The sequence below is a fragment of the Arvicola amphibius genome, chromosome 6, assembly GCF_903992535.2.
Source record: "Arvicola amphibius chromosome 6, mArvAmp1.2, whole genome shotgun sequence".
In the NCBI taxonomy this organism is placed as follows: domain Eukaryota; kingdom Metazoa; phylum Chordata; class Mammalia; order Rodentia; family Cricetidae; genus Arvicola; species Arvicola amphibius.
The window spans coordinates 69,797,257-69,811,765 of NC_052052.2; the positions used below are offsets into that span (position 1 = coordinate 69,797,257).

Here is a 14,509-nt window from a genome sequence, read left to right on the forward strand (position 1 = left end):
ATCCTTCCAGAGATGAGTGCTGTGTATGAGTTTTCCCTACTCTAGAATGTGGAAAGACACACATATAACGGCATCAGTAAATGGCATTTCTAGAATCTCAAGTTTATAAACTGGAATTAGTTGAGAGTTGGGAGGTGCTGGATAGTCAGTAGAGTGAGGATGGCAGATACCAAGGAGTTGATTTAGAAGAAGAATTTAAATTGCAGGTAGGTAACTTTGTTTGAGGCTCTATTACCACAAGGTTTCATTTTCACGCATTTCCCCCATTCATTATTTAACAGTTATTTTGATCATTGATTCATTTTTTGTTTACTCATGTTACTAAGCCAAGGTACATGAATTTATGTTAAAAATTTTAAGTTTATTTTTGTTTTTTCTGCCCTTATTGTTCATTTATTTATTTTTGCCTTTTCTTTTGTTTTATCATTTTTTCCAACCACTCCTGTCCTTTCACTCAAATCCTCCTTTAACTCACTACCAAAATAAGAGCCATCAGCTCCTCCTCAAGATATTAGTTGCATCAGTCCAAGTTCCACTAGTATTTTGGTAAGTTGGCAACCTCCACCCGTGGAAAAACAGAATGGCATTATCACTGAATACTCCCTCAAGTATACTGCAGTGGATGGGGAAGACTACAAGCCTCATGAGGTTTTGGGAATTCCTTCGGATACTACCAAATACCTTTTGGAACAGCTGGAAAAATGGACTGAATACCGGATCACTGTGACTGCCCACACAGATGTCGGCCCTGGCCCTGAGAGCTTATCCGTGTTGATTCGAACCGATGAAGATGGTATGTTGCCTCCGCTCCGTCAGTTCGCACCTTCTGACACAGTCTGGGTCTGCTTTTGATAGGCTAACAATTATTCTCTTATTTTTTTCTGCTCATCATTTTTGATCCAACATTTCTATTATGTACCTGTTTTTGCCAAAGACCTGCCTTTCCTACATCTTGGGCTTTTTTTTTTTCTTTTTTCAATTTCAGTACAACACTTTTCTGCCTTTTAAAGGGACACTTTGCTCCTATGGTCCTATGATCCAGATTTTCTCTGTACCTCCATCTCACGTCTCCTATATTTTTCTTGGCATTTTTACTGAATTCTCTTTCATTGCGGATTTAACTTTCAAAACTGCCACCTTCTTTCTGTCTTTTATCTTGTGATTTTTGGCATCTCTTGTATGGAACGGCCTCTTGATATGAAAAAAAAAAGAAGAATCCATATAGTCAAGAATCTTTTTATTCTGCTATTAAAAACGAAAACTTTAAAAAAAACACACAACTATCAACAGTCTGTTTTTGTTATTATTTCAATGCAATACTTCTTTGTGCTTTAATGCTTTGGAACACAAAGCATCTTCCTTGGCTTTTGTACATTTTTTTTACATGTTTTTCTATTTCTCTGATACTCTTTTTTCTTTTTTTTCTTCCATTTTGGTTTTTGCATCGGTCATGGTTTTTGATCTTTTCTTAAAATGTAGAGCAGATTGGTTGAGCATTTTCCTTAGTTGAAGATGTTTGTGTTCTTCAATGAAGCATAGTGGGTCTACCCATTTTTAAGTAAAGAGAGGACTCTCGCTGGGTGGCAAGTGCCTGTAATTGTCTTTTACCCATGATGTTGTTGCAGTTCCCAGTGGGCCTCCTCGCAAAGTCGAGGTGGAGGCTGTCAATGCCACGGCTGTTAAAGTCTCGTGGCGTTCACCTGTGCCCAATAAGCAGCATGGCCAGATAAGAGGATATCAGGTGCACTATGTGAGAATGGAAAACGGTGAGCCCAAGGGCCAGCCCATGCTGAAGGATGTCATGCTGGCTGATGCACAGGTGAGCCTCTTTTATTGGTTAACATTGCTTCTAGTCCTGGTTCAATTGCTAATTTTTTGTCTCGTTAACAAAAAACTCACATAAATTCTAGATTTTAAAACCCATTGTTATATGTTTACCTTTTACTTAGAAGTAATAACAACTGAAAATAAACTGAAATAAAATGCTTTTCAGTTTTGATTACAAGTCACTTTAAAAAATAGATACTATACTCTTTATATCTACATCCAAATTCACATTTCTAACTTCAAAAAATAATGATGAGTTTAACTTAATCAAAAGAAAGTGTTCCAAGCTACATATTGGTGGATAGGCTCTAATTTCTGCTGTGTTTAAACTATTTGGACCAAGGTTGATCTAATTTCTCAATGTATGATATTTTTTTCACTAGAGAACAGACATTTTTATTCAGGGGACAGAACTCAGTATTTTATTTAGTATTTCATCAGGTCACATATTTTATGAGAATAGTTGCTTCCTGTCCCAGAAGGTGAAGATAATAACATAGACGATAAAAACTGAATTAAGGTTTCCAAGAGAATAAATGCGTTCTCGTGTACTGAAGCAAGTTTAGAGAATTTCTAGGGAGCTGAGGGAAATGCCCTGTCAGTAAAGAGCTTCCAAAGAGAACCTAAGTTTATTTCCCAGGCCCCACAGTTTCAAAAATGCAGGTGTGGTGGCTACACTTGTAATCCTAGAGCTGGGAAAACAGAAATATGCAGGTGTTCAGGTCAGCCAATCTAGCCTGCTTCTCAAGTTCAAGACTAGTCAGAAACCCTCTCTCAAGAGGAAGTGGACAGTACCTGATTGTAATACCCCAGGTGGTCCTCTGACCTTCAGTCACACAGGTGTCCATGAATCCTCACACATATATGTCACAAAGTCATGTATACACTCTTGCATACACAGTCCATGCAAACAAAGAAATTATTGAGAATGAGTAATCTGCATGTGTGAGATCTTTGGTTCACCTCAGGAACCACCTCATGTGGTTCCCAGCCATGCTGTCTCTACCCAGCTTTGTAGTTAGTTGTTGAATGCAAAGCATCAAATATTTTCATTTTCCCTATAACTTAGAGGTAATCTCCCCTAAATGAATGTTTAATTAATCTGCATGTATCTCAAATATTTTCCTGGGAGCAAGAGGAAGACACCAATTTATTACTGCTTTTTTGGAAATGGCACATAGCCTAGGGCCTAGCTTGCCATTGCTATACTGACACTGATGGGATACTGTGCTTATAGAATATGTAAGATACGGGATGCTTTAGTTCATGGTAACTGAGCAGAAGAAATGAGTGGGGTTTGTGAGATTATAAGATTTGAAATGAAAAGGTCTTTTATATGAATGTAGAAAAGGTCACAAAAATGAAAACTTTTATAAGAGTTGCCCAGTTTTATTTTCTTTTATCTCTGAAAAATATGAACTAATGTGTGTTTCCACAGTGCTAATGGAAGCATTCTCCCTCCAAAGTCTTTCTGTTGTCACCTCACAAAAATGTTTATCTTTGCTTCTAATCTGAAGCATCCTAACGAAAGTCAGAGGGATCTAAATTGTAGCTCTCTCCTATAGCTCTCACTTTTGACTGTTTTGCAGAGAATTCTGCAAATATAGCTGATGTAACACAGAATATGCCTTTGACAATTCCTTTTATTACAAATAGGCATTTTATTCTAGTCCTATTAAAATATGTAGATACAATAAAGAAGGAAGTTAGAAAGGCAGATTCAGAGGGTCTTTTGGACTTTTTCTATGCATGCATTTGCTGGTAAGTATGGACTTTAATAAATATGGAATCATATTCTACGTATATGTGTACGTGTATACACACATTTCTAATCCCCATTGTTTTGGTTCCTAGAACTACTCATTCCATTCCACCTGAGGGTTTTGTGTCTCAGCAAGGCAGGACACACTTGTCAGTGGGGCCAGCTTTGAATAGCCTTGTACCCACTGGTTTGTTGGGTGTCTTCCAGTCCCCAAATCCATTTATTCAGACTTCCAGAAAACCCCATTCTCATTGAATAAAATGGGTACATAGTAAAGAAATTTTATAGAAACAGATTTTATAGAATTTATAGAAATTTGCTTAATAAAAAGAAATCTAAGCTAGTTTGAGCAATGACAGTAGCACATAATTACCTTAATCCCCTTAAAGTAAGAATGTCTGCATCATAATGCACCTATTCTTTGGAATGTTATTGTACATGTTTTAATGAATGTATTTTCCTATTTTAAATTAATGGAGGCTAACCTCATCTTTATAAGGGTACAAGTTTCTCTTCATTTCTTTTTATTTTGTCCCCTATCCCCAATTTTCTTAACCTCAATCAGTGGGAAATTGATGATACTACTGAACATGTGAGTAAATTTTTACTGTTTGACAAAAAAAATCAGACCTTATATGCTTGTTTTTCTTCAACACCAGTCTTTACTCACTCATGATTTGTTTCACATTTGCTTGGTTGCATGAACTAATGGACTGTTTTTTATTGGTCTTAACTATGTATGTACTTTTCAGTTTGTTTCATGTTTTGTGAATTGAGCATGGTGCTACTTATTGCATAAGGAAAGTCATGACCTCATAGTATGATTTCTGCTACTAACTCCAGCTTATGACACAGTTAGAGGAAGCATGCTTTAAATGGATTTTTTCCAGATGGGTTATATTGGGCATTTGATGCAGGTTATTCCACATTAGGGTTATATAGTCACTGTGTCACATAGTGTAGACCTGACACTGATTAACTCCACCTAGACCTGGCTAAATTTTGTCACAGAAAGACAAACTGAATGGCATTAGTAGGTAAAGTCAAGAAGTAAAAAGAGTCTCACAGAAGTGGTATTTTGTTTAATGTATATGAGTAGTTTATGTTACCTTTAAAGGGCCAATTCTATGTAAGATAGTCATGTGATAGAAAATGTATCATCGAAGTTCTTATGGGAATTAGGAAGAAGAATAGATATATAGAAAAAGTTCTGAAACCATTATTATGTAGACAAAGACATGTCCTAATAAAGGTACAATGTCTTGGCAATAAATGGCAATGCTAGTAGGGCTATAATTTCAGAGATAACTGCTAGGGATGCTAATATACTTGACAACGACAGAAGAGATGACTGGCAGTTCTATAGGTGACAGTATCTGTGCATATTTGGAGCAATGGAAGAAATGTTCACTGTTTGTAGCAGTGCTCAGTGGGTGTAGCCATGGAGGCCAATGGAACTGTCCTCGAGTCTTGTGACAATGGACCTTCTAATTGGACACAGATAAAAGATTTTTGTAATAAAATTACCAAGCAATAGAGCAAAGAAGTAAACTATGAGAGCTGAGAGGTCAATAGGAGATTAAGGAATGTTCATTTCTTTTCTGGAGAGATAGTGAAAAAAATATTAAAAATAAATATAATGCAGAGGTTGCAAAGAATATGTTCCTGTTTTTAGACTGAATGTAATTAGCATTTATCAATCTTTTGATATTCACTGTTATACTATATGTAAAGCATATAGAGATGAAAATGCTGTGAACATTGACCTTCAAACATTGTGGTCTATCAGGATAGGTAGACCTAAGACAAATCAAAGGTTTTTAAATGCCAGCAAATGAACTCACAGGGTGTCATTAGACTTGATGAATAAATATTTATTGGGAAAGCTTAAGATTAGTTTTGGAGTTTTTGGAAAATATGAATAGTGTATCGGGTATTTTCTAGGACTAATATCCATAGTAAGAAACACATTTATAGTAAGAACATGTGCATATGTGTGTTTGAAAGAAATAAAAGTTTTATAAAACCAGGTTTATCTTTAAATCTGTAATGTGCTCAATATTTTCTACTTAAGTCCATTGTAGTTCCTATTTAGTTTAATAATTGTCATGGTTGAATAAATTGATTCTATGAGCCATGGAATGGACCAATACTTTATTTAAAAACAGTGACTTAATGGGTAAATTGGAGCATGAAAAGATAGAAAATATGAAAAACAATTATTTTTCTAATTTACTCATGCAGTGATCAAAATTCAATAAAATTTAAGGCAGCAGAAATGAAAAGGAAGCAGCATCTAAAGCCAAATATTGATGGAAACTTGCAGATGAAGACCTTAATGAAGAAAATTAGATCAAAAGTAGCCTCTGAATTTTAAAGGGATATTATCAGTCATTAAAATATGTAGATAGAGTCTACTTTGGAGGTTGTTTTCTAGTTTTTAAAGTTGAACTTAATGAAAGATACCAGTGAAAAAAGCCACAGGAAGACATCCAGCAGATTCTACATTATATTGCTACTTGGAGCAAAGAGCCAAGTTGTGGCTACACATTAATTTGGGATATATTCAGAAATGATTGTTTCAAGTTCCACAATAAGTGCAGTATTTTCTAAGGTTGAAGGAAGTGAGGCTGACAGCACTGGAACAGAATCTTAGGAACACAGACGTTTAAGAGGCAAAAGTGCAGGTGAGATAGGAGGTAATGAGAGGCAGAAGGAACTATGGCCTTAAAGTGGTTACACTGCCTCACAGAGTAATCCCAATGCCACCATGCAAGTGCATTTTACTTAAAGACAAGGAATGCAGCTCAAGCTGTATCATGATTGTGTGTTGGGTTATGTGCAGTTAAATCTATTCTAGTACACAGGACTTGAGCTGTTTCAATGTATATCACTTATTGTATCATATAACAACCTGAGCAGATAGAAAGACATCTGGCCATCCCTAATTTTATGGGCGAAAACCTTATAGAATTTAAATTGGCACAACCTTGATGACTTATTTGTATATACCTAGGTTGACTGCTATCCAGCAGTAATCTTGGGAAACCCTGCAGGAAGTTAGCCATTATCATTTCTTGAATAATCAGTTTGTCCTCCATAATGTATAATACGGTTGCCAGGTAGTTACTTGGTCTGGGTGTCCTCTGTGATGGTAGTGAAAACATTTCAAGGTCCTAAAGATACAATATATCTTTCTTTAAAAAATTTATCTGTGTGGCTGAATAAAATCTTCAAGCACTCAACAGAATGATATTTGAATTGTTTCAATTTCCACATTGATGGTATTCTTATTCTTTTGAGAAAGTACCTTGTCAAAGCTGTCATATCTGGCATCAGTTTCAGCAGTTATGTTCCATGGTACTTGTAAATTACTTTGCTGAGAAAATTTCTACTGTATTTCTCATGGTCTAGTCCATCACTCCTCACTCACCCATATTGCCAATAGCTTTGGAAGATAATGACATTGAATACTTTCTTAAATGTATTCATATACTACTTGAAAACATGCAAAAATGAAGTAGTCTGTTAATTGGTTTGTATGTGTTCTGTATGCTTCTGTGGAATGTGTAAAGGACTATGGAAAACACCAGAACGAGCCACTAGTCAGAGCTCTAGTTGAAGGATCATTTATCATCCAATTGGAAAATTAGTTCAATTATCATCTAGTATTAGAGTCATCATAGCTCCAGGCCCTTATTAAAAGAAAACTAAGAATTTAAACATTTCTAGTTTGTCATTTGAACCTTTTCTATATTGTCAGAAATAATTAATAAGCACATATTACTGATATCATAAACTCAAGTCTCATTCGTATTTGTATGGCCTATTCACTAAATATCCAGAATATTCTCCTCATTGTATGATGATTTTATTCTCAGTTTTTAAATTAAATAGTAATTATTCCCTGATATCTTAAAAATATTCTTTGATCTCAAGAATATCTAGATCTAACAGATAAACTGTTTACCTAGCAACTTTCTGGGAGCTGAAATACCATGTTGGTATCTTTCCCTTCAACACACTGGCTACCACTGCAGGGCATCAGTGTGGGAAAATGCTGCCACAAAGTCCCAGATAGTGTATCAGACTGCTGTGATAAACCAGACATAGTTCCAATTTTTCCTGATAAAATTCACTTATCTTCCATCAACTCTTTGGGGTTGCAGTATTCTATGTTGGGAAATGTGGGTGTAAATAGGTAAGCAGTCCTGGATTACCAAACCAGTATTTTTTTTAATTAAACATTTAAGGAAGTTGAAATTCAAGTGTTTCAGGAAGTCTGGGTTCATATTTCTATCTTAACGATTCCTCCTGAAAGCTGCTTCTGAGGATGTGCCAATACCCAACCTCACTATTAACATCAAGACCCATCTCCATAGCATGAGCTGAAGGCATGGAACTCTTGCACTTAGCATGGCTTCAGGGCATGTCCAGGCATGCACAGAATGAATATCAGCCACCTTGATTTGCTCCAGGCTGTCTCTTGCATCCTCTGAATGAGTGTTCTTATTGTGTGTCGTTTCAGGACATGATCATCTCTGGGCTACAGCCTGAAACGTCCTACTCCCTCACTGTCACAGCTTACACCACCAAAGGAGATGGTGCTCGAAGCAAGCCCAAGCTAGTGTCCACCACTGGGGCAGGTAATGTCTTCTGTGCCTATTTGCACCTTCAGCCCTGTTTCAGACTTTCAGATGGTATGGATCTAATCTACCATTTTTTTCCTTATGATGCACTGAAAGGAAATAAAATGTTGTGATAAACTTTGAAGCATTTGTCTAAGCTGGGTAGGAAGAAGAAGATCAAAGTGTATACAGTTTCCAAATTAACCTGCCATTCATATTCAACAAGTCCTTCTTTGAGCACCCACTATGTGTCAACTACCTTTTACAGTACCAGATATACAATGACACAAATAAAGCATTTCATCTCATTAAATTTATTTTCTAATCAGGATTACTAAATTAGCAAATGAGCATTTGGGAAAATTTCAGGGTGTGCTAAGATAAAATGGAAGGATGTAGGCATATTACTTCCCAGGGAGCATTTGAAGGATAGAAAGGTGACTTAGAGGAAGGATTGTTTTGTTCCTATTAGGTTGTTCCTTGTTTGTTTGTTTGTTTTGTATTACTTGTTTGCTTGCTTGTTTGTTTGTTTGCTTGTTTGTTGAGATAATATCTATTTAAGGATTAGCCCAGATTGACATACAATTTGTTTTCTCCCTGCCTCAGCCTCTTGGGGCTATGACTGCAGTCATATGCCACAGTCCCTCACAGAGCATGTTATTAAACTGAATGTAGAGCAGCGAGATTGACGAAGGTCACAGAAAAAAAATGTCTAAGTAGAGAAGTCGCACAGTGGTTCGACACCACCCACACAAGGACTCTGACTTTGTTTCTTTTCCTGTTGTAATGAACGACTCTGATGAAAGTAATTTAAGAGAGAAAGGGCTGATGATAGCATGAAGAGTCTGTCGTGCCAGAGAAGTTAAGGGCACAAGAATCTAAAACATTCCATCACATTGCATCGCCAACCAAGAGACAGCAATGAATGCTTGTGGTCAGTGTGCTTTCTCCTCTTTAGTCTGTCCAGAACTCAAGTGCAGGCGGCGTTGCTGCTCATTTTTAAACTGAATTTTCTGGCCTAATTAAGATCATCCCCAGACATCTGCCTTCCAGGCGATTCTGTCATGTTAGCAGTTAGCATTATCCATAACAACCTCTCTAGAATGGAGTGGCCATCTTGATTGGGTTCATGACTTATGGATTTATATTTTCTCATTTTCTCTCTTAATCTTTTCTGCGAGGCATTAAAAGAAGATAATTGCACAAAGGTGGAAAAATATCAAAAGGCAAAGTAATTTCAAGTTGCTCCTTCTAGAAAGACTGGAAACTTCTTTGGTGCTTCTTAGACTTGTCTTGCTTGGCCACTTAGGGAAAACCAGCAGGAAGAACTGGCATCACAAACTGATAAATTAAGGGGTAATTACAGAAGAGGATTCTCCTCCAACCCCATCACAGAGCAATCTCCCATGGAATTTCTCTGCTGTGGTTTTGATTTACTCTTCCTGAGATGCTTCTTGCACAACTTTATGTTTCTGTCTTTCTCCGGAAAGACAGAAAGCAGAGAACAGCTGTGATGTTGAGCACCCTCCTGGGTGCCATCTCACTGCCAAGTTTGTCTAAATGTCAGAAGATTTGCCTCACTTGCGTCCTGCCACCTGCAAGCGCCTCGAGCAGCAGGAATACAGACGGCAAAAACTCCTTCAAGCAGAGATTTTATTCTTTTTTCTCTCCTTACTTCTCTTTCTTTGATTTCAAGACTACCTTTTAATCAAGCTATTTGTGCCACACTGGAAAATTGACATTCAGTGAAGTCATGGTGGCATAACATATGACTCTGAGTAAGGAACAACCAGTGTTGGAACCTAGATACATGATATAATCCCTGACATGGAATCCCACATTGAACGAAATAGGGTTCTTCTGCTTATATTCACATACTTATGTATTGTGAATGACTGATGTGAATTATCAAATCCCTACTACTCAAGAGCTGAGACCTAAGGACAAGGACATAAAAGCAGAGCATTTATAGATAAGCAACCCAAATCCTCACAAAAGGAATGACTTACTTTTTATAACATTATTTTCCATTACTGCACAAGATTTAACTGTGGGTCTTTTTCATGTTGTCCAATTATTTTACAATTTTCTTCCACAATTGCCATTTTTTTTTTTTTTACAGAGAGGCCTTGGTACCAAAGTGAAAATATTCACAGTGTAGTTGCTTGAGTCATACTTACTGTCCTTATAGAGACCATCTAATGTTCCTGTACTGCTTCCCTATCTTCCAGCAAGAAAGCATACCTTGACCATGGCTTAGTTCTGTGCAATTAGTAAAAAAAATTAATGAAAATTAATTCATTTAGAATACAATCACAAAATTCCTCTTGTGTATCTATGTCCGCGATGAACTTCTAGTAAAAATTATAAAGGCATATTATTATAGAATTTATGGATAATTTTGGAATCCCCTTGAAATTTTATATTAACATTAAGAATCTTGATTGTATGCTTGATTGTACATCATTTATAGAATCTGTAAGAAATCAATCCTTCAAAGAGCAGTAGTAGTACTAGCTTAATCTGTGTAAACTTTTGTATGAAGGAGCTAGCTTTTCTGTGTTTGAATGATTATGATGTGTGTAATTTCTTTGTTAATATTATCTCTTTTCTTTATCATAACTAGTGTACTGCCTAAGACTTTCAGATTTAAAACAACCAAAAACGTTATTGTTTTGGGGGCTAGGGAAATGGCTCGATGTTAAGAACAGGAATGCCTCTTCCAGAGGACCTAAAATACCCGTGACATGACTCCCAGTACCCATGTCAAAGGGCTCACAACCACCAATAACTCCAACTCCACAACATCCCACCTTCTCCTTTGGCCTCTGTGGGCACCTGCACACTAATGTGCACATGCTCTTACACAATAGCTGCATACACACACAATTCAAATAAAATACAAAATTCAAAGTTTCTTTGATTTGACAGTTTCTGTATATTGTTTATGAGTTTCCCCACTCTGTTGCTCAACTTTATTTAAAGGTGATGGCACAGCTATGACTGAGAATTTGGAAGTCACAGGATAAGAGCAGTCAGCTATGCTCACTGATAGCAGTTATTTAAATGGATAGTGAGTTTAGAACCATTGAGACTGAGGTCTAAGTTGACCTCCAACACTGATCTTGCAAATGTTTTTTTAGTTAACCACATGTATTAACCATTTCTACTGCTCTAAAAGATTTTTGGGGAAAGAACTGAAAGTGGAAAAGGAGGCATTGACATGTGCCAACGGTCCAGATGGAGGCACTGACATGATGCAAAGGTCCAAATAGAGTCATTGACATGTCCCAAAGGTCCAAAAGGAGGCACTGTCATATCACAAAGGTGCACATAGGGGGTTTAATATGTCACAATAGACGCTGTTAGCTTATTGACTATGTAGCTTGTCCTCTGTGTCTACTGTCTACAAAGATGAGGTCAAGTCTGACTTTTGCTCTCCTCTGAGCATGTAAGACTCTTCTCATACTGTCTAAGCTCTCAAGCATTAATGAGGTACAAGTAGACCACTTACTCTGTCACCAACCAGACCACTATCACCTATGAACCATGATTCAGAATCTTTATATAGTGCAATCTTCTCTACATCCTTACCTTTACCCGTAGGTAGACTTATATTTACAAACATCACTACCCTGTGAACCTTCTCTAGCCTGCTCTTATCCCTGCATTTCTGGATACAAGGTTTTGTGCAATGCAAACAAATTGTAAATATGTCCTTATTTAAATCAGTGCATCTTGGTGTCCCAAACAAAGTGATTCTACTGCCATAATATGAGCTTTCTGCAAATTCTTTTTGACAATATATGGAGTGATGTGGAACTTGATTCTTCCCACCTTTTTTAGTCCTGTCATTCTCTTGGTAGCATATCGAAGTGCTTTAAAGCCATTCTCTAACTTCTTTAAGCTCCATGTGTTGTTTTTCTTATGCATTGTGGAGAATTTGGGCTTCCCTTCATGGGGCTAGCCTGTCATACCTGGCAATGTGAGTTGTCTCCTTAAGACGTCAACATTCACTTCTTTAGTGAGTCCTTCACATGGCATTTTGTGGTACTTCCAATAGCTACCTCAAAGTTCTTATGCTTAGTTACATTTCTCCCTAGAAAACAAATGACTATTTGAGGCAAAGCCAAGGTTCTTTGAACTGTAGCAGACAAAAGTGAGTCAGAAGTGATGCTGGTCCTTGTAGAACATTATTGAACCACACGGTCTCCAGCCTCAGAGCCTTTTATCACAGAATACTATGGAATATAACAACACTGAAAAAGAGTTTACATATTTCTATATTAGCTTTGACTCTTACGGAAGAGCAATTGTATATTTTGACTAAGGTATTATATGGTTTATAGTTTGCCAGTCTATTATATTTTTGCTAATTTGAGCCTCGACTGTATTTTAAATTGAATCACTACCTGGATATTAATAAAATCGTATTGTAAACAGAGACTATGCTTTTGTTTCCCAGCTGCCCAGACCTGAATAATCACACAGAAACTATATTAATTACAACACTGTTTAGCCAATGGCTTGGGTATATACCTAGCTAGCGCTTATATCTTAAATTAACCCATTTCTATAAATTTATGTATTACATTGAGGTTGTGGCTTACAGGTAATTTTCTGGCATCTTACTCCTTTGGCTGCTACATGGCATCTCTTTTGACCCCACCTATTCTTTCTCCATCTATCTTTGTTCAGATTTCCCACCTGGCCTTACTTTACAAAGCTTTTGGTCAAAACAGCTTTATTCATTAGCAAATAAAAGCAAAACGTAGACTCCCCACATATAGCTTACCATGCCCGTCTGCGCTCCATGTGCTACCATACAGTTCCTGAACCTGGCAAGGGGCTGGAGATTGAAACACACAAGACTCACAGACAGAGACACAGGTCATCCTTGATGCTAAAATGCCCCAAGAATACCTCTTTATTCTGTCCAGGGGCAGCTTATATATGGATCCTCAACTGATAGTCACACCACAGCCAAAGGGCACCAGAAACCACTCCCCTGCCATAAGGAACTCCTGAGGTTCTTGTGCTCAGAGCAGCTGCAGGCTGTCTCAGAGCAGAGGAAAACAAGTTATTTACCAGAAATTCAGGGTCTGGGGGGGTTCACAGCTCCCAACACCCACATCATCATATACTACTAATAAATCTATATGTGATTTAATCATAAAAATATGTAAAAGTATTTTCACTTTTTCTGACTTTTCATGTTTCCTACTGAAACAAGAGTGACAGAATACATGATTGTGTAGTGTCTTGAAACCAGAATTTTAGAAAAGCTTAATAAATACATTTAATAAACTTGATTATTCCTAGAGCATGTGAGACTAAGAATTATATCCCCACTTCATAGTCTGAGTAGTTTTGTTTATTAAATGACATATTTTCTGCTTCATGCAGCAATTGTTTCATGTTTTTTTTTTCTTAGCTGGCTCACATTTTGAGAAAAAAATCATATAAACTCTATATCTACATGAAGTGATAAATATGGTACCTATCAGTGTCTTGCATGAAATGATTTTTTTAAAAAACTTAAGTATCCTGAATTGTGAACGTCTTCTAGTTCAATGTGAACTTGTTAGAGTGTATTTCCCTGAGAAACAATGACTTCACAGTGGGTACATTCCTAGCCAAACACTTGCTTACATATATCATTTCCAAACTTTGTAAATTTCTTTTTGATATATGGGACGTTTGCTGACTTGCATATACATACTCTGAATCTCGCTAGTATGGAAATGACAGCTGTTACTCCAGGGATTAAGGAACATACCCTTGAGCACACCTTATATCCACTTGGGCTTCAACTTTGGGGTATGTACAATGAGAATATTAAACAGTTATTATGCGGGACTCCTGGACTGCTTATTGCCCCATCATCGGTTTATGCTTTTCTTATCATTTGTGTCAAAATCCTTATGGTGCTCTTCTTCATCTCTTGTCTCCCAGCAGTGCGAGCTTTCCCTTCATCCTGTTTTTTTTTTTTTTTCTTTCAATAGATTTGGCTTACTTCTCTTTGAGCCCCGTGCCCCCATCACTTTCCACCTTTTTATTTTTTAAAGCTCCTGTTGGAACTCTAGCCTGAGCAATCAACTCCAACAACAGTTGCTTAATCCACTAAAAATACCAGATGTAATAGGCTCTGAATGATCACAGTGCATATCTTCATGTATATAAAATCTATCTTGAAGTGTGTCCTCAGAAGAGAGTAGCTCCTAAACACAAACAGTCCATCACTAGATAATTATAATTACTATTAGTGAAGCCTTTTATCTGTACCTCTTCA

General features: G+C 36.9%; 1 protein-coding gene across 23 annotated transcripts in view; it reads left to right on the plus strand.

Annotated features, from left to right (window-relative positions):
• Ptprd (protein tyrosine phosphatase receptor type D) overlaps nucleotides 1-14,509 on the plus strand; it is a 481,801-nt gene that overhangs the window by 320,013 nt on the left and 147,279 nt on the right. For 11 of the 23 annotated variants that reach the window (XM_038332350.1, XM_038332356.1, XM_038332352.1 and 8 more), the window contains 3 exons: nucleotides 488-793; nucleotides 1,626-1,819; nucleotides 8,118-8,235. The exons of the other annotated variants lie outside the window; for them this stretch is intronic. In XM_038332350.1, the coding sequence (XP_038188278.1) occupies nucleotides 488-793; nucleotides 1,626-1,819; nucleotides 8,118-8,235 (618 nt within the window). The remainder of the gene's footprint in view (nucleotides 1-487; nucleotides 794-1,625; nucleotides 1,820-8,117; nucleotides 8,236-14,509) is intronic. 23 annotated transcript variants of the gene reach the window in all.